Below are 21754 nucleotides of genomic sequence, written 5' to 3' on the forward strand. Positions count from 1 at the left end.
CCTCAAAAGTAATATGAAAAGTGTCAACCTCAGCCAGAATAAGTTGTAAGTGACCAGATGTTATTCCTATAGTGAAAAACCAGGATGTAGAGGATTCCAGCCTGAAGCATCTGAAGAAAAGGTCATGGAGAAATGTCACTGTTCGACTAGGAGCTAGGTTCCCCTCACAAGGATATTTGCATCAGCATACTAAATAATTCCTGCAATGTGGAACCTTCACAAGTGTCCCCATTCGAGTTTACTGCATGACTTCAAGAATAAGATAATTGTTTTGGTGGTTCCATTATTTTATATGCCATCCGGTCTCCAGGCAGATCCAGAAAAGGAGTTTTGAAGATGGGTGATTGTAATCCTGCTCCCCTCTAGTATTTTCTCCGTTTATGTGGATCATCCAGTGTGTTTCTGTGGGTTCTTACACCACTCAGGGCTCAGGGGGTGGAGTAGTATTGGGTCTCTGACATCATCTTCATTGGGTCTAGGTGGACTTACACCTAGCATTAGGCAAGTCTCTTTAAATGGGAATGGGTTAGGTATGAGTAGTATGTTTTCTGGCTGTCCCTCCCCAGGTCTTGCTGTTACAGAGGAACATGTTTGGTTAAGAGCATTTGCAGTTCTGGTTTGGGGGATTTTGATTAGTAGAAGAGATTTGCCTCATATTTATTTCCACTCCAGTAGGTCTATGTTTCTCATTCGAGTATGTGCCTGGCCTGATGTCTAGTGTTCTGATCACGATGTATGGCATTTTCAAGATAATCTTAGCATAAAGGGCGACTTTTCTCTTAGACTAGGCATAATGTGGTCTGATTTATTTGCTCTTCTGACGAGTTGAGCTGCTGAATATAGTATGGTCCTGAGAGTGTAGATTGAGGGAGGCTGACCTGCATTGTGTTGCTGTTGTCTAGGTGTCGGAGCACTAAAATTTGTACTGCTGTTCTGCAGTCTGAGGGAGAGATGGACAATCTCAGTTTTCTGGTTGGGTGTAGGTAGAAGGGTGCATTTTGTAAGTTTCTTAAAAGTGGGATAGAGTTCTGGTCTATAGTGTAGCCTAATGAGTTGGTGTAGGAGACCAGAGTAGGTGATATTCCTAGTTGGTTTATAATTTCAAGTAGCTTTTGTACACGACAATTGATCTTTGTGACATGCTTCAGTTTAAGGGTATTGTTTATCTATACAAGTTTATTTTTAAGTCTTGGCTACAGGCAACTTTAACCGTTGGCAATACCTATGATTTCCACTACATAACATATACTTAACCTGGTCAGCCTGTTTCTCATGATTGGATGGCTTTGTTGGCTATCTCAGGTCTCTCCTTTTGAGTTGAGGGCTGCCTCTCTTTTTCTATGTTTGTTCTGCACTGGAGCATTTCAGTTTCACAGTGTTCTGATTTGATTAGTGCTATCCTTCCACCGCTAATGTCATAAAACTAATATTCTTTTGCCTATTTTTCTTAGCATTTGAATTTTAGCACCTGATGGGAGTGCCTTTGATGCCCCACCCCACCCCTTTCTATGTGAGTGCTCCTCTTCTCAGTCTTGCTGCCTCATGGTGCTCCCTCAAGCCCCTCCCACATCCCCCATTGTCTTGTTCACCCTCCTTTTTCTTTTCACACAGCCACCATTCTCTTTCCCTTTGTCTCTCCCCACATGCCTTTTTGCTTCTTTGCCCTTTAGTCTGTCCTGCTGCCCACCTTCCCATTCCATGGCAAGTATCGCTACATGGCTTCTTATGATCTCTAGTCTCTCTTCCCATCTCGCCACTCATCACTGCCTCACCTCACTGTCACTTGCTTATACTATCCACACCTTTTTTTGTAGTGATTAGCTCTTTTAATAAAGTCAATGCAGCTATCTTTATGAGCAGAAGGAGCCTTGCTTGTAAAAGAAGCAGAGGGATGTGACGTACATTCAAAGCTGCTGAGTTTAGAACTGAGGAACCAGGTTTTATTCTCCACGTCAGCTCAGCGTCCTGTGATTCTGGGCAAATCAATGAATCTCCCGTGCCTAAAAAAATGAATGTTCCGTTGAGTAATGTATCTGGAGCTCGTGTAAAAAGCTCCTTTGTATGTTCAAGTTTGTGCTATATACAGTGGTGGCTGACACAGAAAAATACTGGCGGGCGGGTGGAGGAGTTGCGGGGGGAGAGAGGGTCTGCAAAAAGCACGCAAGGAGAAACGCGTAGCAGGGGGGTTAATGAAAAAAACACGTTGCTGGTGCTTCCGCCCACCGTCAATCAATCAATCAATCAACCAGGGGGTTTATAGAGTGCACTACTCACCTGTGAGGGTCTCAAGGCACTGGGGAGGGGGGTGAGGGGGTGGGCAGCTCCGGCTCAGTCGAAGAGCAAGGTCTTGCGGTCCTTCCTGAAGGCATGCAGGTTAGGGGAGCATCTGATGCTGACTGGAAGCTCGTTCCAGGTCTTGACTGCGATGTAAGACTTTGCGCTCCTCTGCTGCAGTTCCTGGTCCCACCAGTCCCTGGAACTACATCACGACTCCCATTCAATCCATTCGCTGCTCTCAAGCATGAGATCAGTGTGGGGATTGGCCTGAGTGGGGTGGATCAATGCTCGCTCACTCACTGGGAGTCTGTGTTGTTTTTCCAACCCGGCTGTACAATATAGATGGTTTGAAGAAACCTAAGTGTGCATGCCAGTTTTGAACTGACTTGCGCACTTACAAGTGCACAAACCACTCCTCCTTCTTGTCCCATGGTCCCTCCCTGCACACGCTTGCTCAGAGCCTGCAGCTAAAAAAATAAAATGATAGTAAGATATTGTTTTATTTCTCAGGTGCTGGCTCTGAGCCAGTGGGGCAACGCTCCTTTGCCATTGCGGAGGAGCCGTTGCTGGCTATATAAAACTACACAAAAAAAACAAATATACTGTTGAAAGAAGAGATCTGTGCGGCTAAGGAGATACATTTGCTACTTGACAAGGACAGGCAAGTCACAGCTGCTTTTTGGCAAAGTAGCACTCTGAACGATTGTTATGGTGATGGCTAGAGCCTGCTTCTCTCAGGTTGTTTGTTGAACAGCAAGCATAGCTTATTTTAAATCTCTCAAGCCCATTTCCAGCATGAAGATCAAGCAAAAAGTCAACATTAATGCTCTTTATGTAGTTTATGTAAAAGTAGCTTCTTGTCCTGTGCTTCAGTGAAACCTGTGTTAAATATTTGAAATTTAAATAAGGCATCTCTGTAATTTTCACCATCAAATGCAGGATTAAAACAACTTTTAACTGTGGGCCCTGAAGGATGTTTGCGAAATCTTCCAAACCTGCAGGTTGTGTGTTTCTCCTCTTACAGATTCTGCCTTTGTCTCCTGTTCATCCTGGTTCATTCCTACTGACAGAGCTCCTATGATCTTATTTGGTCCTTGATTTATGCCACAACTATACTAAACTAAGGAGGAGCAAAAGGAAGCAATCAACTTGAGTAAACTTCTCAATCTTAAAATATAAATAGAAACTATAGGTGGATCATAATGTAGAAAAATGTCAGTGATTATTGGATGACAGGGAGTTCCTTGTCAAAGATGGTTGCTGTTTGAATGGATTGAACTTCAGTCTAAACGACACTGAGGCCTCAACCACCCATAGGTGACGTGTGTCATCACTGGGAAAGCTCCTAGCTTGCGCCCAATCTAGAGGAGCATGAGCAGGCTCACCTCAGGGATCAGGGAGTTTTTTCAGCGAGAATTCTGATGTAAAGAGGTGATTAACCTGTCTGAGGTTTTTTATCAAGGTCACTCTATTTTAAAGAGTGCAGTGTCCTATATCCTGATAGTAGAAAGTGGAGTGAATCAAAAAAAGAGACAAATAGTGAATTTAAACTATGTCCCAATGAACCCTGATATACCTTTACGAAGTGCACCCAAAGGTATATTATAAATAAGGCTCCCTGTTTTCCGTTTTTACAGATTTTTACAGATAAATACAGACAGAAAACCATGTATTTTGTTGTCTGTATTTATTTTTAAATGTGGATAAAAACGGAATTTGGGTGCTTTCTGAGTGATTCTAAATACATTTTACAATGACTGCCAGTCCAATAACTGTGTGTATTGATAGGTAAGGGGGTTAGAAAAGAAATGAATTTTAGTAAAGAGGCTTAAACAGCAGTAGATATGCACAGAGCTGATACTGAAATGTGCATATTTCCATATAAATGCATTGATTTATCTTCTGCGGGTGCTCATATCACTGAAACCTGGCAGGCATTCAAGCATTACCGCATTTTTATTGGTTAAATAAATGTGGAAATGTACCAGTTTCAGCTTTAATTTTTATACAAAATCCATAGTAAATATGGATAAATACAGATAAAGTTGACAAAAATAAATATGGATAAATACAGACGGAAATATCCAAAAAATAAATACCATAAAACAGAGAGCCCTAATTATAAATGGGGATAGAGTTATGCAGTCCAAAGGTGGCAGTCAACATGTTTCAGCCTTATGTCAAGATGGGTCCAAAGGCTTCTTTTAGGACCTAGATTCCATAACAAATTCTCACTAGGTAAACTATTTGAGCTTCAGATGAAACAATATATCTGTTGAAAGGAGGACAATAGTGAAAAGTGCAAATAAGGATGTAAGATAAAGCAAATGATACTGAACTAGATATTCTCCTTTCTATTGGACTGGATAGAAAGTGCAATGAGTCCTCTCCATGGTGCATCCCCAACTTACTGCCAATGTAGTACTATTCAGAAGTGCCTGGGTGTATTAACCTGCATTCATGGCACTGATATCCCAGGAGATGTACGAGTCTCATATTACTATCCTGGACATCTGCTGCCTGTCCTCTCTCAGGCACTACTTTTTCTCCTTCCCATCTCATCTCCTTTCTAAGTCACATAGTTTTTGTGACCACATTAGGCCCCTGAATCATGCCCGAGCTCACCTTCCCAGCCCACTCCTTGCAGATAGAACCTAGGGGCATATTATCAAGGGGGTTTATCTCCGCTTTTTTGGCTTTAAAAGCCAAGAAAGCGGAGATAAAATTATCTCCCTATTACCAAGCTGTCGCTAACACCAGTTAGCGACAGCTAGTAGGAGATAGCGACCATCTTGGGCCCCACTTTGCATGTCAGTGATATTTATCACTAATGAGATGCAAAGTGGGCGTGCCAAGATGTTAGAGACTGAAAACAGTCTCTAACATCGCTATCTCCTATTACCAACTTTTGGAGATATTCACGCTAAGCGGGAATATCTCCAAAAGCTAACACCTGCCCTGAGCAGTTCTTAGCCATGTTATCCAATGGGAGGTGGATAACATGGCTAAGAGCATTTGCTCGATAATGCATGAATATCGCTGACTTTTCAGCGATATTCATGCATTTCGGCCGTTTTTTATCGCATTTGCGATAAACCTTGTTAATAGCAAGGTTTATCTGCGATAAAAATCGCCGATGTGCGGCGATAATTTTTGTCTCTAAACAAGTTAGAGACAAAAATTATCGCTAGTTGTTGGTAATATGCCCCCTAGTGTTCTAGAGTACACTTGCCATCTTTTACTGGTGCAGCACTGGAGTGCATAGCTCTCAGATCCCAAAGGCAAACTTAATGCTGACATGTTTGCATACAAATGGCAAAAGGCATTGCCAAAATCATTAGAATGCCTTTTAGAGGTGAGAGCTATTGGCTTTGCGATGCTTGTTACAAGTTAGGATGTTGACCATCGGAAGTGGTTGAACCATTTTATGGTTTAAAAAAAAGAAATTAGTGCTTGAATCCAATGTGACACCTTGGAATACATCGGACTACTCTATTGTGAGAAAGCATGGTTAATCATTAAAAACATTGGTAAAAAAGAAAGAAACACTTGTGAATAAACATTACAAGACAAAACAAACATTTAAACATACTGTACACAATTTGTAAGAACATACTTCTGTTTTGGCAATGCTGTGCCTCATGGACTGCCAGGGTGGAGGGGCTTGTAGTAACCCTAGAAGAATGTATTTAAAGTATTTAAGTCGAGGGAAGGGCCATGGGTAAAAGCAAAATACTGGTTAGTTATTCCCCATAGCGTGGCCTGGAGGACAAAACAAGCGTTTATCAGGGATCCTGGTTTCCTGTTAGGGAAAAAAGGTCTCACTTGGCTCAGCACTCCTCCGTCAATGACACCTACTCGGAACCCGGGCAGACCGCATATTAGCATGTCTTCAGCCCGATGCTGTTTAAATACTGGCAGGAAAAGCCCAGTCATGCTCAAATGCGAGTAAAGACTAGACTGTGGTTGTAACAAAATGGCCGCCTACTTTCAGAACTTTGTCCGCACCATTTTGGGAGCATCATTTTCAGAGTTGGAAAAAAAAATTTTTTAATTAAATTAGTGGCATTGTAAAACTGGGGGATGAGTAAATAATAATTTATTGTCAGCATTTTTTGAGGTGATAACCACAACTGAAAAAAGAATATGACAAAAAAGAACATGAAAAAAAGACTCTGAACCAAGGTTAATGGCCATTTCATTATTGGCAAGGTTCGAGCGCCATATTGGAAGTAGAGACCGGAATTGGTCCACCTCCAATATTTAGTGAAAAGATTATCAATTGAGGTGTAGTTAGTGTAGTGTTAACCTGAGAGGAGAAACAACTCTAAAACCTATGTGTGATACCGAGGCAGTAGGATTTAGACTGTAGCTTTTGTGTGGTTGTGGATGCGGTTGTTCAGTAATTGCAAGTTCCTTCCATCATGCCAGTGGAGTTTCAAAAGCAATTTTGGGTCTCCAGTGGAAGTCTGTCCATGGGACCTTTTCTTGGACGTGATTTGAGTACCGTCCAGTCCTCTCATCTGTGAGGTAAATAAAATAGTCCTGGAGTGGTATTGGGAATATTATATTTATATCTCCAATGTACCCAAGGTGTAGTTCATCTTGTGAACTGTCCCCATGGGCTATTATCATTCAGACCTGTTGTATCTGTGTGCAATTTGAACACCCATCTTTATTTTTTTTCCAGCAGCTTCTGTTCTAAATTGTCACAGTGTGCCATATGTTCTAACACTACCCATCGCATGTCATTTGGGGTGTGTTTCTTTTAAATAAAATGTGCCATCATCCTCGTGCTTGCCCTGTGGCACCTGATGTTGCTACAGTGCTCACATATTCTCGTGCTGACCTTTCTAGTAGTCATGCCAACATAGTGTAGGTTACAGCTACATGTATTCATGTATATCACCCCTGAGCTGTTGCATGTGGTGAACTTTCTTAATTCCCAAGTTGTTCCTGTGTTGAAAGTCACCTTCTACGTGGTAGCAGTTAGGTGGCACACACTGCAGTTGCCACATGGATGATGGCCTGTGGGTAACGTACTGATTAACTTTTGGTTGTTCTTGAGTTGGGATTTTGGGCGAGTGTGTACTAGGATGTCCCTGAGGTTCTTGTCTCTTCTATGTGATAACATTGGTGGTGGGATATTTAGTTTCCCACTGTTGATGATGCACCAGTGCTTTCTTACTGTCTTAGAGACTTTGTCTGATGCTATGTTAAATGTTGTTATACAGATGGGAGACAAAGTCTCTAAGATAGTAAGTGTTCTTTATTTTTTACCAATGTTTTTAATGATTAACCATGCTTTCTCACAATAGAGTAGTCCGATGTGTTCCAAGGTATCACATTGGATTCAAGCACGAACTAATAACGAGTTTGTGGTAGAGTTTGGAAGCACAACGGCGTCATTTTGAACAGTTAGAGATAGTAACTAAGAAGCCCAGATTCTTAATGGAGAGGATAACGCAACTTTGATAGTGAAATATCAAGAAGCATTCCCCGCAGGTGCCGGTACGTGCTCGAGCACAGATGGCTTCGGTGCTCACGCACGAGTGATTATTGTCTTTCCACTTAGACTTATTTCTTTCAGTCACAGCTACTTAGTATCAACTGAGAGATTGAGATTTATCAACTTTACATGTTGGAGCACTTGAATTCTGATAAATGACATTGAGGAGTTGAGATTGCCCCTGAAGAAGGGAACCCCCCGAAATGCATTGGGCCTATTTCTCAACTATGTCTTCACCTTCATCAAAAAGTTTTTCAACATCAGAGTTATTACAACAAATTTATAATGTGATGACATTTACTTGTTAATTTTCAGATTGTGTATTGATTTCAAAATGAATATGTTGAAATGAACAAGATTTACAAGCAAAAGATTATATAAAGCTACGTTTTGAAAAATAATTTCTTTCTTTGAATTTTCTCTTCGAGTGATAACATTGAAATATTATAGGTTATCAATTGTTCACATTGGTTATACTTTAAACATATAGGAGTGCGCTTGGTAAACTAGTGGAATTTTCCACCAGAGGTTGACAGATACCAAATTGCACATGACCTCCTGCAAAGTGAGACGGTGCCTGGCTTCATTTGTACTCAGGCGTAGCACAAAAAAAAAAACTAAAGAGTATAGAATGGACATAAAACAGGAGCAGAGACCATTATGCCTCAGCATGAAGTGTAAACTTTAATTCAACTAAACAAAAACTCGCAAACAACCCATGGAAAATTGTTTTGCGCTAGGGAGTTTCTCCACCCCGATTAACTTAGAAAATATATCAGCCTACCACTTGATAAGTGCTCTTGTTCTAATTTCTAGTCTATTTCAACCACAGTGGCTTTAGTATATAAAACAGTTCTCAGTAGATGCTCCAACTAAATCAATACTCATTGCTAAAAACTGACACTACATTGAAACAGGCTAAATAGTCTCAAAAATGATGTAAAATATTTTAGCTCAATATTCAAAAATGTACAACTATGTGCCCAATGCTAAGTGTTCCCCTTTGGAGGCAAGTTAATTTAGCCCTCACACAAAATGTTGTCAATGACCCACAAGATGGTGCAAGCGTGTGTCGGGAGTCAATTATATCTAACCCCAGCTTTTCCCATGCTGGGAAAGACTCCTGAAAACTTTAGTAAGATCCCTACTAAGTCCCAAGCAACAACAGCCCGTGCAGGTAAGAGTGTTGGGGCCAGGTGTGGGGGATTTCGAGGGACGATGATGAGGGAAAATTAATTATTTATTTAATTGTCCCCGTTATCGTCCTTCGAAATCCCACCCCCCAACCGATGTTACCTGGAAGGGCCATGCTGGTCCCAAGCACAACCCTTCTCTGAATATCTCCTTGCCTCCCATGCTCATAAGAAAGCCACATGCCCGCGCTGTGCTAGTATGAATTAATTGGTTCAGATATACTCTTTTCTCAAGAGAAATAAATCCTCCTGGTCTGCTTCTTCTCAAGCTTCCCAATCAAGTTATGAAACAAACTGTTCACTGAAATTAGAGAAGTATTATGCCTAAGCTCCTCAAATCTAACCAAAAAGAACCTTGGCTAATAAAGAATCTCCTTCCTACCCAGACTACCTACATAATTGTATCCATTTAAATATTGTTCTCACTATTTCTGTCTTTTGTCTGATGCTTTTTTTGTGTTAACAGACATGGGGGACTTGAATGTTCATTTTTTAATTTTTAATTGATTTAGCTAAGGTTTTTTGCCACTTCATTTTTGGATACCACACAAAGTTCATGGATTTGTGATAGAGAGCATAAACTAGTGTAAGTCCTATGCACATATACAATTGTACAATTGTAACCCTTATGCACACTAGTGTAATTCCTTTTGAAGAACTTCCCGTCAACATAATTTTAGAAGCATGTACATTCTATTGCAATATCAGCCGTCTGCATCTAATTAAGTGGTCCGATGATATTCGTCAATTGTTATGTTTGTTTTCATATTTAGGAATTCCTTTGTGGACATCTTACGGGCCATCCTACTGTCGCTGGAGGTTCTCATTGAAGACCAAGAGCTTCAGATCAATGGATTTGTGCTAATCATCGACTGGAGCAATTTTTCCTTCAAGCAAGCCTCTAAGCTGACCCCGTCTATCCTGAGACTCGCCATTGAGGGCTTACAGGTACCGTATTCCATAGAGATGTCTCGTGACCAGCAGAAGAGATGTAGTGTTGAATGTTTGGGTGGCTCTAACCATGCCTCTGTACCAGGCATCTTTCTGATGTTGTTTACCCTGCAAAAAGGCACATTGGCTGGTTGGGCATCTGGTGTTTATTCCTTTTGAGAGTTTGTCAATATTAAAAAAACAGCATCCAGCAGAAATAAATACGCACCGAGTGGGTGTCCTATGTGGGAAACATAGAGCACAAAGCAGTTCCTTTCCCACATGGAATACCAAGATTGTATATAGAACCCTTTGCATCAATGTACACATGAGCTAGAATATTTGCTTAACTAAAGGTGCAGCAAATCAGTCGTCCCCAATAGGATGTTGTCAATACCTGGAAAGAAAAAGATAAAGGTATAAGAGAACCATGTGGCATGTCTGGCAAGAGTAGCAATGTACTGGTACTCGATCCGGGTTATTTGGTTTCATTCTCTAAAGCAATACATTGCACTCTGCTGGTTAGTGGGTGAGGACTATGCATTATCCATGGCCAACCGCTGGTGGTTGAAGAGAAATTTTTGGGGCACAGGATTTATGCCCTTAGAACATCCGTTGAAGGTGCTTCCGTAGAAAAAGTTGGGGGCGATATGGAAGTTATAGATGAGTAACAATGTATCAATGAATTTCCAAGAAATTCTACTAAATTACAAAGGCCTATGCACAGGGCAGCAACTAGTACCATAAGCACCCATTAAGATACCAGGAGAAGTCACGAGGATCCTTCCACTTTTGATATCTACCGTGTTCATCAATAATGCTGAAAAGCGGAAATTATAACCAAAATGCAATATGGGTTATTTCTGACAGCTACAGTGCAGAACATCTTTTTGCCAAAGTTGTTCTTTTGTAATGCTTTTATATATGTTCAAATATTGTAAATTGGTTTAGGTGGGAGTTGATAACATCACCAACCAGATCAACAGGGAAAATGCATCTGGTCTGAAGAGGTGCTTGGAAACACTGCAAATTGTAGTAGTAAAGAAAAGAGCGAGCTAATTGTTGATGTATGGGTCCCAGGGGATTATGATGCATCAGTGTTAATGTTATCTTGGCACTGAAAGGTCAGCTGCATGGAAGCATGTGATGGCAGCCATTTTGAGCATAATTGAAGATGGCAGCGCATAGTGATTGTTCAGACAGGACCAGGGCATTAAAAGAAGGAAGTGGCGATTGAGGAGGGCATTATGCCCTTGTCCCACTCTTTTTCAGACCACCGGTGCAATGCTGCATTTATTTATTCAAACATTGTGATGCAAGCCAGACCGATTTATTTTAATGATGACGCTGCTAACTTGACTGTACCACTACATGAAGACAAATGCTGGAGCTGCCATATGTTCTCTTTGTCTGGTGGGTTTTTCCTTTAACATAAATACAGGTGCCCCCGCTAAGTGGGCCCTTCATGAAATTATTGACCAATGTCCCGGAAAACTTTTCACGCCGTGGACATAATTAGTCTTGAAACTAAATGGCATGCAACTGGAATTAAATAAGAGGATCCATTCCGTGACACACTTACAGTCCATTGGGAAGCACACAAAAATCATTGTTTTATGTGAATGGGAATATGCACAATAAACAAAACGAAAAAAGAAATGTGGTCCACGCATTTCGATTTTAACATCTTTCTGCCAGTCACAACAATTTTAGAAACAAATTGGGAGGAAAAAACTGAACTGCTATGCTGCTGGGATATGTGATATCGACAAGTAACTGAGGGCAAAGTCTATTGAGCAACGTTTGCTGTTAAATCTTTCTTCTACTTCATCATTCTGTGAGTGTGCCGTTATGATTGGGCAGCTTTGATAGCAATCGTCGCTCACTCAAGGGAAAAGAGTATGGGAGTAACTCGATTTTTCCTAAGAGAGACTGTGAAGCATTTACAATTAGCCGCCTTCAAAATAAAATCAATTTAAATGATGCTTTCGGACTTGAGTTCAGTTGTCCCTGCCTGCTGTGGCTGCAATAGTGGAGTCATTGTTCTGAGCGAGCAAATTTAAGATTTCTAGGAGTGTTTACTTTTTTTGCCACAAATAACCTATTTTTGTGATGAAGCACCTATAATTGCTTGTCTCCACCGGAAAGAAAAACAATGTCGTACTGCATGCCATTAATCAGTGTTTTTACGTAAAGTGAGGAAACACTCCAGTCGTCTTTTGATGGAAGAAGAAATATATTGTATAGCGCTGATAATTGGGAACTTCACCCGACCTCATGCCAGACAAAGTTTAAATATGCCCAGCCTGACGCAGGTGCATGTGCCATGACGGCCATGATGTCCTGGTGTTGGCCTTCAGGGAGCCTCTCGGTGCATGGCTCTTACCAACAGGGTGGAAGGATGGTCAGTGAAAACCTATCATCACACTAAAGTATATTAACTCTAGAAAATTTAGAACATTTCCCACGTGGGAATGGTTTGGAGAAATTAGAAGATTACTCTAACTGAACACCCTGAAAGCATTATTATTTGGGCAAAAAAACGTGCCTACCAGTTTTAAGGGCTTTGTATCAACAACCGTGAGTGGTAGTGTGGAAATGCCCATATACTATCCACGGAACTACCTCTTAGTGCAAAGTACAACAAAATCACTCTTGGCATTGCAAATTAACAGGATCATTTCTGGCATAAATTCAACTTTTTCCTAGAAAGTAAATAGTTTATCAAAACCTTGTACTAGTTTGTGCTAAATTTTGTAGCTTTGCACTGGCAGAAAGTGTTGATAAATCTAACCTTTAATTCTGATAAGCAAATTGGGCATTAAAACCCATTGGCCAGGTTTGTATACTCACAAAGCTGCAGGTGTTCACTACCTTCCTAATGTCCAAACTCCACTTCACCATTGGATACTTTGATGTTCCTTCTCCACTGCAAAACGTGGTGATATGGAAAAATGTGTCTCTAACCTATTTATCATGCTACTGAGCACCAACTGTTTTGCAAATGTCTACAGAGCTTTATTATGTAAACCTTGGTGAACCACTGGTGACCTTAGATGTGTTTTTTTTGTACGCTTAAATTTTTAATTGAGTCCTCGGTGCCTTTACCTTCTACCCTTCCTTTCACTGCCACCTGAGCAGACATATGCTCAATGGCCATTTGAAGGTATCAATGAATAAAACATTGTAACTTAAAATTTTGCTCAGCAACTTTTTTATATTTCCCTACAATATTCCTTGAGGAGATTTTGGCCCTGACTGCAAAGTCACCCTATGGTAAAATATATTACAAAAAAAATAATTAATTTGAAAATAAATATATAAAATATTTTAGTTTAAATATTGATGTAAATTAATTTTATATATTTATTTTAAATTTATAACAAAATAAAAAATGGTACAACACTATTAAAGTATTGTAATAAAATATGCAATGAAAAAAATATATATTAACTTAAATTAAATAATTTGTCTGAACTTTAAGTGAATAAGTAGATTTCGACCTATACAAAACAATACTTTTGTATTATGCATTAATAATGATTAAAAGTGATGTATGGAGTTTCTTAAAATGAAAGTAGTCATATTCTAATAGAAATTTTGTTACATTGATTTTTAAACGTCAAAATAGGTTATTAAAATATGTCACAATGAAATAATAAATATCATATACTGTTTACATATTGTTAAGATTAAATTATATCTATTTTATTTATTTATATTTTATCTATTTTAAATAATTGTATTAATTAATTATATTTTATTTCAATTAGTTTAATTTAATTTACCATTACTTCCGATAATTTCCTGTGGTGTTGATCCCCATACCTTCATTGTTTTCAGTGGGAGGATGTGGCAGTGTTAGTGGTTGGCCATGTGCAGTTTTGGACTTATCACAGTATGTTTTCCTTTAATTAGAAACTTACACTCAGATTTTGTGCATTGGTCATAAGTAGTATATTTCCTCGAAAGTGTAAATTACTCAAAAGGCTCTTAGTGTCCAAATTAACCCCGGGAGGAGCTGGCGTAGCGGGACTATGCGGTGGTCCACAGAGTTGGGAAAAAACTTTGTAGAACTCCTCTTCGCCACCCGCTATTAAAAATTGATTATACATTTATAAACAATAAAAAAAAACACTTAACTGTACTGTGGCGTCCCCGGGCTGCCCTCCTACTCTTACTCACCGTCTCTCTCCTACTTGGCCCACGCATGCGCAATTTTCGCAAGATGATCGACCCAAGTAGGAGAGAGACGGCAAGGAAGAGGAGGAGGGCATCCGGGAGATGCCGCAGTACAGGTAAATGTTTATTATTTTGTTTTTATTACTGTATAATTCATTTTTAATAGGCGGGTGGAGGTGGGGGCTGGCCAACTCTTCTCTGATACGGAGTTGGAGTTTTGCCCTATACTCACTACGCTGGCGGAGCGGAGTTGTCAGCCCACATTTAGTTCAAATATCATTCTTTGACCTTTGTTTTTTCTAAGCCTTTGACTTCCTGCGTACAAAGTTAACAATCAACAACACATATTCAGGCTACCTTGCGCCAGCACCTTCGTGACCATCATCTATGAACATTACATGGTTTCTAGCTTTCCTGTATCTGCTCCCAACTCTTAGTGACCTTTTTGAATCATATGTATTATAAAAAATCTTTCGTTGCTGGCATTGTTTACCTAGTTTACATTTTCATGCTGAACACTAGGGTTTTGCTTGCTGCCCTTCCCAAAGACAGACCAATTCTGAGCAAGGTTTCAAACTATGAGTGGAAGTCACATGTCTTGGACGTTTATATTTACATGCAATCTCTTCTAATGCAAACCTTGATTTTGATCCTGACCAAATCCATAGCTGTAGTGATATCCTGTAAATGTGAAGGCAGTTAAGGAAGTGATAGAAGGCTCTGCCCTGTGGTATGTGTGCACAAGAGGTCTCCTCAACACTACCCTAGCTCTTGAAATCATCCTATAGATATAAAATATTTCTGTCCATTAAACCCTGAGAGATTACTTCGTTTGTGATAACATAGGCCATAGAGAAATGCCTGGGTTGAGACCAAATTGCAGACAACTCCAATGTCTAAATTGTTCCTGTCGTCAGCTCTTTTTAAATATTGCAAGACATGTTTGGATACACTTTCAAATGTTGAGTTATATTCTATAATATTTGCCAGTTTCACTCTGCATACACTCAGCTATAATTTTATTTTTATATGGAATGTTTTGCTCACTAGTACAGAATAATAATGTATTCAACAAAGAAATAGGTCCCCCCAAATAACAGCTTGCACTTATCTAGCATTTAAACTTCTAAGCACTGAAAATAACAGTGCTCGCTGTGACCTAGGTCCACGGTAATCAATGTAGTGACCTTGCACACATGAAAGGTTGAGTTGTCCTTGCCATGATCAGCAGATCGCAGGAGGTGATAGTGTTAACTCGGTAAGCCAGCCTGATGTGTTTCTTGATTCACAACTAGTCCTGAATTACAAAACATGTATGTTTCAACAAGCATCAAAACTCGTACTCAAGTAGGCTTGAATATGCATTATTACATAGTGTTGGGGTCTGTTTTAACCCTGAGCTATGCATCGATTGTTTCTTTTGTAATCGTCTACCTCCTTGGCCTGACCCAGGCTAAACAAAAGTCCTAAGCAAATAAGTGAATTTGATAATTGTGTTTTAGCCCCCAATCCTCCCTGCCTTCAAAGGGCAGATTAAGAGATTGATGTTAATTGACATTTCAGAGAGGGAGCGAGAGAGTATTCGACCCCTTTCTGTGAGATCGAGTTGTGGGGCCTGCACTTGCCCTGGTCCCATGGCCCCAGGGTGGGCAGCTGCACTATAAAAAGGAGGTGGGTACATGCAAGGTCGGTTGCTCAGTTTCCTAAAATAAATCCTTTATGGCTTTAATAGGATCTAATCTACTTCGTTTAATCATTTAGGAATTTCGTCAAGCACAAAAGGTGCTCGGATGCAATAGACCATAGTAATATACACAAGAAAATGCACACAGACTGCCTTTTTAATATAAATAGTGTTTGCAAGTAGCCATGGTTAATCTGAAAACAAAACATTCTATTGTAACCACTATGTCAACAACGAGCATTGGCAAAGCCAACATGTCTGGCTTTAATGTGCTAATGGAAGCAAACTGCATTTGAGCATGCCTTTGTCTCCATTCCTTACCAAAATAAAGGCAAATGTATTGCCTTTGCTAATGCTTGTTCTCTTTTAAGCAGCTGGATTGTGAGCCCTTATGCATGCATGTATGTGTGTGTTTGCTTGAGTGTGTAAACATCGGTGATTTCTTGCTAAGACATTTTTAAAACGTCTGATGAAGTGGAAAAGCGAAACAAATAAGCATTGGCAAACCAGTAGGTATCCCCTTTAGAATGCTGAACTACTGCATTTGCTAATGCTTGTTTGCATTGCCATTACAAAAATAATATTTCAAAATGGCTGCCAGTGAATCATGCATGCACAGATGAGCAAACACCTTGGAATGCTTTTCAAATAAGAAAACTCTTGCCAAGATGCAGCCAATGCATGCACATTCATGCGCCTGCATCATGATGCACAGCGTCCAGTTTTTAAACTGTTACTTACAGTTCCATGAAGGTCAACAGCCGTTTTTGAATGAAAGATTTAAAAAAAGCATGCTCAATGCCACGCAAAGCAAAAGATGTGAGCAGCCTAGCAGCAGTGTGCTGCCAATGGACAGTCACTGAAATAATAAAAAATAATGATAATTTCAAAAATATACTGAGTGAGAAGTGGAGAGGCAGGAAACCATGAGAAGAATGAAAGGGGGTGGCCCAGTAGCAGAGTGAAACTACTGGGTCTTTGGACAATGAATTATGAAAAAAGTGTGAAAGTATTTTTAAAAATGATGTAGTAGGGGACGGGAAAGGACAACAGGGCAATGAATGAGCGGGAGGATATATGGGGGGGGGGGGGGTGGTGCGTGTGTGGACAGAGAAATAGAGAGGAAAGCCATGCACTCTCAGCAGGGCTAAAGGGCAAATAAATAGGTCCTCGATGTCAACAGTGGAAGGATACAACTCATTCTATCAAAAGAATGGTAAAGCAGCAAAGTTCCAGGGGCGGAGCAAACATAAAGATACGCGGAAAAAACAACAAATCAGAAGCAATCCAAGATAGTCAAAAAAGCTACTGAACTATGAGCAAGGGGCTTGCACGTAGCCCACTCTAGATATTAGTATATTGTAACAATAGTGAAGTGTAAAATTATTTTTTTCTGTATTTAGTGCATAGAAAGGGTAAAGAATTGAATGAGTGATGATTCATTGCACTTTTGAAAGGTAAAACAGCCCCTCAGGTATTATAATGCAAGCTCTCTATAGCAAACTGAAAATCATCATGAAGCCAATAACATGAGGTGAGAGAGTAATACTCCTCTTGGTTGGACTAAAACATATATATTTAAAATAATTGGTATCAGAAACAAGAACTAACAAAAGAGAAAAGTGCCATATGTGAGGTTCCGTGACAATTGTAAGTGATGTTTTCGACTCGCACGAATATGGTCGAGTCTGGTATCTATGAACCACAAATGACGAGTTTAGTAAGTGTGCGCAGTTTCGCTGTGCTAACTTAAACCGTTCGTTTGTTATGTGGGTTTTCCCTTTGTACCCACGGGTTCCATCTTAGATACGGCATCCATTTTGTCTCTTGCCCTCAAGTAGCCAGCGAACGGACGCTGTCCGCTTCGCGACCCTGGGACTCTCAAGATATTTGCGGAAGACACATGTTCTTTGTAAGTGTCTTTATGATGAGGGGGATGATACTGTAAGGCAGATGGCCCCGCTCGAGGCTCATCTTGCCGTGCCGGTTTATTGTCTCAGCCGTGCATCTCATTAGGCACGTCCCTTTGATGCCTGTATCTCGTGTTTCCCGATACCTCCCCTTTTACACCCTTTCCGATCTCCCCACTGTCTCCATCTTCCTCTGCACCTGTCTTTGTTCCTATTTCGATCTATTTTACTGCCGATTGGAATGCACTAATGTTGGGAAGATGGGTTTTTACAGTTGGGAACCGCCAAATGTTTCCGCACTTATGTTCCGGACCTTGTGTGTATCAAAGTGACCAAAGCGACCCCTCTGGGGGATAATTATGGGAACCGGGTCGTAAACCTTTGTGTATCATGTTGTCCTATGGGTAAATTCTGTATAAAAGGAGCGATCCACAGAACCAATTTGAAGCAGTCTCCCCAAGTTGCACGTGTTGTACTTGTTGTGACTTCTGTGTTCCCTGCAGTAAATAAACCTTGAATCTTTGACGCCGAAGGAAGTGTCCCGTGTCTCTGTCATTCGTACGCCGGAGCAGGTTACCCACGAAGGTTTCAGGTGTTGTGCCCTGGCACCGCTGGGTCTTAAAGAACCCAGTCCTTCATATGGCTACAACCCACAACCACAAAATTAAATAAGGAGTGAGGTTTTACCTTTAGAAACGTTGTTATGCTTTGAAGATGAAGCTTATCCTCTTTGTTTGAATGTCAAAGGCCAGTTAAAACTTTTTCAAAAGCATATAACATACTTTGACGGCGTACACATTCTCAAGCCTACCAATTTATGAACCTTTGATGGAGTGGGGATTATTTTTTTTAAGTTTGATTTATTGAGAGATAACAAAAGGAATAGAGAAAAATAGAATGGATATAATCAACCCATTTGACAATAAAAGTGAGTAAGTAAAATGAAAGAAGATAGAGTTGTTAAACTATTTATCTGCATACAAAAGGGAGAAATACATTGTAGTAATAACCAACAAATAAAAGAAAGGGGGGACCAAAGAGAAGGAAGCAAAAGTCATTAATATTGCAGTTAAAAAATCATGTCTTTTTTACAAAATTATATGACACTGTAAGCATAACAATTAATGAAGATAAAAACCAAATCTGCAACCATATGAGAAAAGGCAAAGAGAGAAAATTAAGGTGGTTTCTGTACATCATCTGATACTTTATTAGAGGCGGCAAAGGAAGAGGCAGTTTGAGATAAGTAAGTTGTTAAGGGACGGCATAAAAGATCTCTTTTGATTGCTAAGGATATGGGAGAGACATAGTTAGTATCTAGTCGATGCTGAAAACAGACAGCATTCCACCAGGCTCTGAAGGTGACTTTATCAGCTTGTTTCCAATTTGAAGTTATTAAATGGAATGCAATAGCTAATAGTAAGTCTAAAAGTTTAAAACTCAATGACGTTTGAGGCCATTGAGGAGATAGAGTACCCAAAACATATTTGTGAAAGAAAAAGGGGTTTGGACCTTAAAAATTGTCTTAATTTGGAACCAGACTAATTGCCAAAAATGATGGATTGAGGGGCATTCAAACAACATATGTTTTAAATCGGCAGCTGGGAGGGACAGGCACATGGGTGTGAGTCTGATGAAAAAGAAGCAAGGGACATTGGGGAATATAATATTCGATGATATATGAAAAAAAGGGTTTGTGTGGTATTGGCAGCTCAAGAGGTCTTAAGGAGTTTAGACCAAATTTTATCCAAAGTAGCAATTGGCCACTCTTGCGAGAAATCTTTTTCTCACATCCTCTCAGTTTTTGATTTTTGCCTTTCTGAGAAAAATAGTAAAGATGTGTAAATATTAGATCCTGAAGGATAACTAACTAGAATCGATAGTAAGGAATCAAAAGCTACAAGGAGATCTGTAGAGGCTGGTAGATTCTGAAGAAATAAGAGAAGAATGGAGAGGTTGTAATGCAATCTGAAGGACCTTGGCAAAGAAAATTTAGATTGAAGATCAGAGAAAGTAAGGGGTTTGTCATCAGATATGAGCTGAGAAATCCAGAATAAACCTCTAGAATGCCACGTTTTCCAGTATATAGGACGATTACAAATCCATACTAATTTATTATGCCAGATGGGTTGTTTATAAAGGGAATTAGTAGAGGGATATGATGAGTGAAGTAGAGGAAATAAGAGTTTACGAGAATGAGAGATGACAGGGGAATGCAAAGAGGCAATATTGGCAGTAAAAGTTAATATCTCTTGAAAAGGAGCAATAAGAGATTTTTCCACCTGCAACCAGAGAGGAGGATATAAGCTAAGATCTGTAGAAATCCACTTAGCTACCTGCTTTAGAGAAAAAGCGGAATAATAAGTCTTAAAATCAGGGAACTTGAGGCCACCATTTGGTCTATCCTTCTTGAGAGAGGATAAGGCTATACGCGATGATTTACCCTTCCATAAGAATCTTGTCAAAGTGGAATCAATTCTCTTGAAATAATAATGAGGGGTGTGAATAGGAATCATAGAAATAATATATAATACAAGAGGGCATCATCTTCATAGAATCTAACCTATCCCACCAGGAGAGGAAGAGGGGGTGCCAGCGAACAATAGTATCATTTATTTTTTTACCAATATACTCAAAGTTTAACTTTAATGTGTCAGATAATAAAGGTGCAAACCATAATCCCAGATATTCTATTTTAATTGACTGCCATGTAAAACCAGAGGATGCAAAGAGATGTTTTTGACAAAGAAAATTTAAAGATAACATTTGGCATTTATCAGCATTTAGACAATAACCTGAAAGTTCAGAAAACAAGGATACTTACTGAAGAAAAGGAGTAAGAGAGGTTACAGGATTAGAACAATATAAAAGAATATTGTCAGCATAAACTGACATCTTACCTTAATGAAAGTCAAAATGAAACCCTGTAATACGATCATCTTGTCTGATTTTAGTTAGGAAAGGACAAACCGCAGGTCTCACATGTCAAGGTGGTATGCCGAAGCAGCAGCATTTAAAAAATAAAGGTTCTCATCTGATGTGCACAGAGTTATTAAAAAACAATAATGTTTCATGTGGGGATAGTAGAGTCAGAAGGAAACAACCTGAAAAACGGTGGCCGTTATGAATAAAAAAAATAAAAAATGCCGCCGTTGAACATACAAGCTGCGTTGCGCCGTCAGAAAATGCCAAAAATCGATGAACGCAGCATTAAGAGGTATCAGGAGGCTCACCGCTTCATGTAGCAAAGATTTCTGACATCCAAAGAGTCAGAAGGAAACATCCTAAGAAACGGTGGCCGCAATGAATAAAAAACAAAATGGTGGCCGTTGAACATACGAGCCGCGTTGCGCCTTCAGAAAATGCCCAAAATCAGTGAAAACAGCATTAAAAAGTATTAGGAGGCTCGCCGCTGCATGTAGTAAATATTCCTGACGTCCAATAATTAATTTGAATAACATTTCCCTCCCGAAGAGAGTTACATCGGGAAACGGTGGCTAGTGGCTCTGGGGCTACGCGACCATCTTGTTTGGTGCATAAGCCACGTCCCCGAGTAGGGATTCTTAAATCTCAAACCCCTGGTGTAATCATCATTCAAACCCTTTCACTGTTTGAATGGACCTTTTTCAGTCGACGTGGAGAGCCATATGAGGAATCATTTTGATGTATTTCCATTAACAGTGAAGGCCAATGGGGCTGCACAGGAAACAACAAAGAGAATTGTCGACAGTTTTAAAGGATACATTAAAATAATAGGTTAAATCCAATTTATTAATTCATTAAATAGTCAAATTGTAAGCATTATTGTTACAAATGTAATAGTCCATAAACCGATATTTCAAGTTAAGATAAAACATGATATTAATAAGATTTACGCAAAGTATATGAATTATGCAACAGATGTGTTCCATAAAGGAAACCCCTAATCTTAACTAAACAAGTATGTTTCATTAAAGGGTATTTATTTAGGCATTGAATATAAGGTATCATCCTCATAAAACCAAAGGTCTCTGACTAGAGAATGTGAATACTTAGGAATAAAGCCTTTGCACTTGGGAAGTAGGATCAG

At 39.7% G+C, this 21754-nt stretch overlaps 1 protein-coding gene across 1 annotated transcript in view; it reads left to right on the forward strand.

The window, feature by feature from the left end:
- The window catches only part of CLVS1 (clavesin 1), a 460764-nt gene that overhangs the window by 129891 nt on the left and 309119 nt on the right, over positions 1 to 21754 (forward strand). The window contains exon 2 of the mRNA XM_086965796.1: positions 9753 to 9927. Coding sequence (XP_086821922.1) covers positions 9753 to 9927 — 175 coding nt within the window. The remainder of the gene's footprint in view (positions 1 to 9752; positions 9928 to 21754) is intronic.

The sequence above is a fragment of the Lissotriton vulgaris genome, chromosome 4_1 (assembly GCF_964263255.1).
Source record: "Lissotriton vulgaris chromosome 4_1, aLisVul1.2, whole genome shotgun sequence".
Classification (NCBI taxonomy): domain Eukaryota; kingdom Metazoa; phylum Chordata; class Amphibia; order Caudata; family Salamandridae; genus Lissotriton; species Lissotriton vulgaris.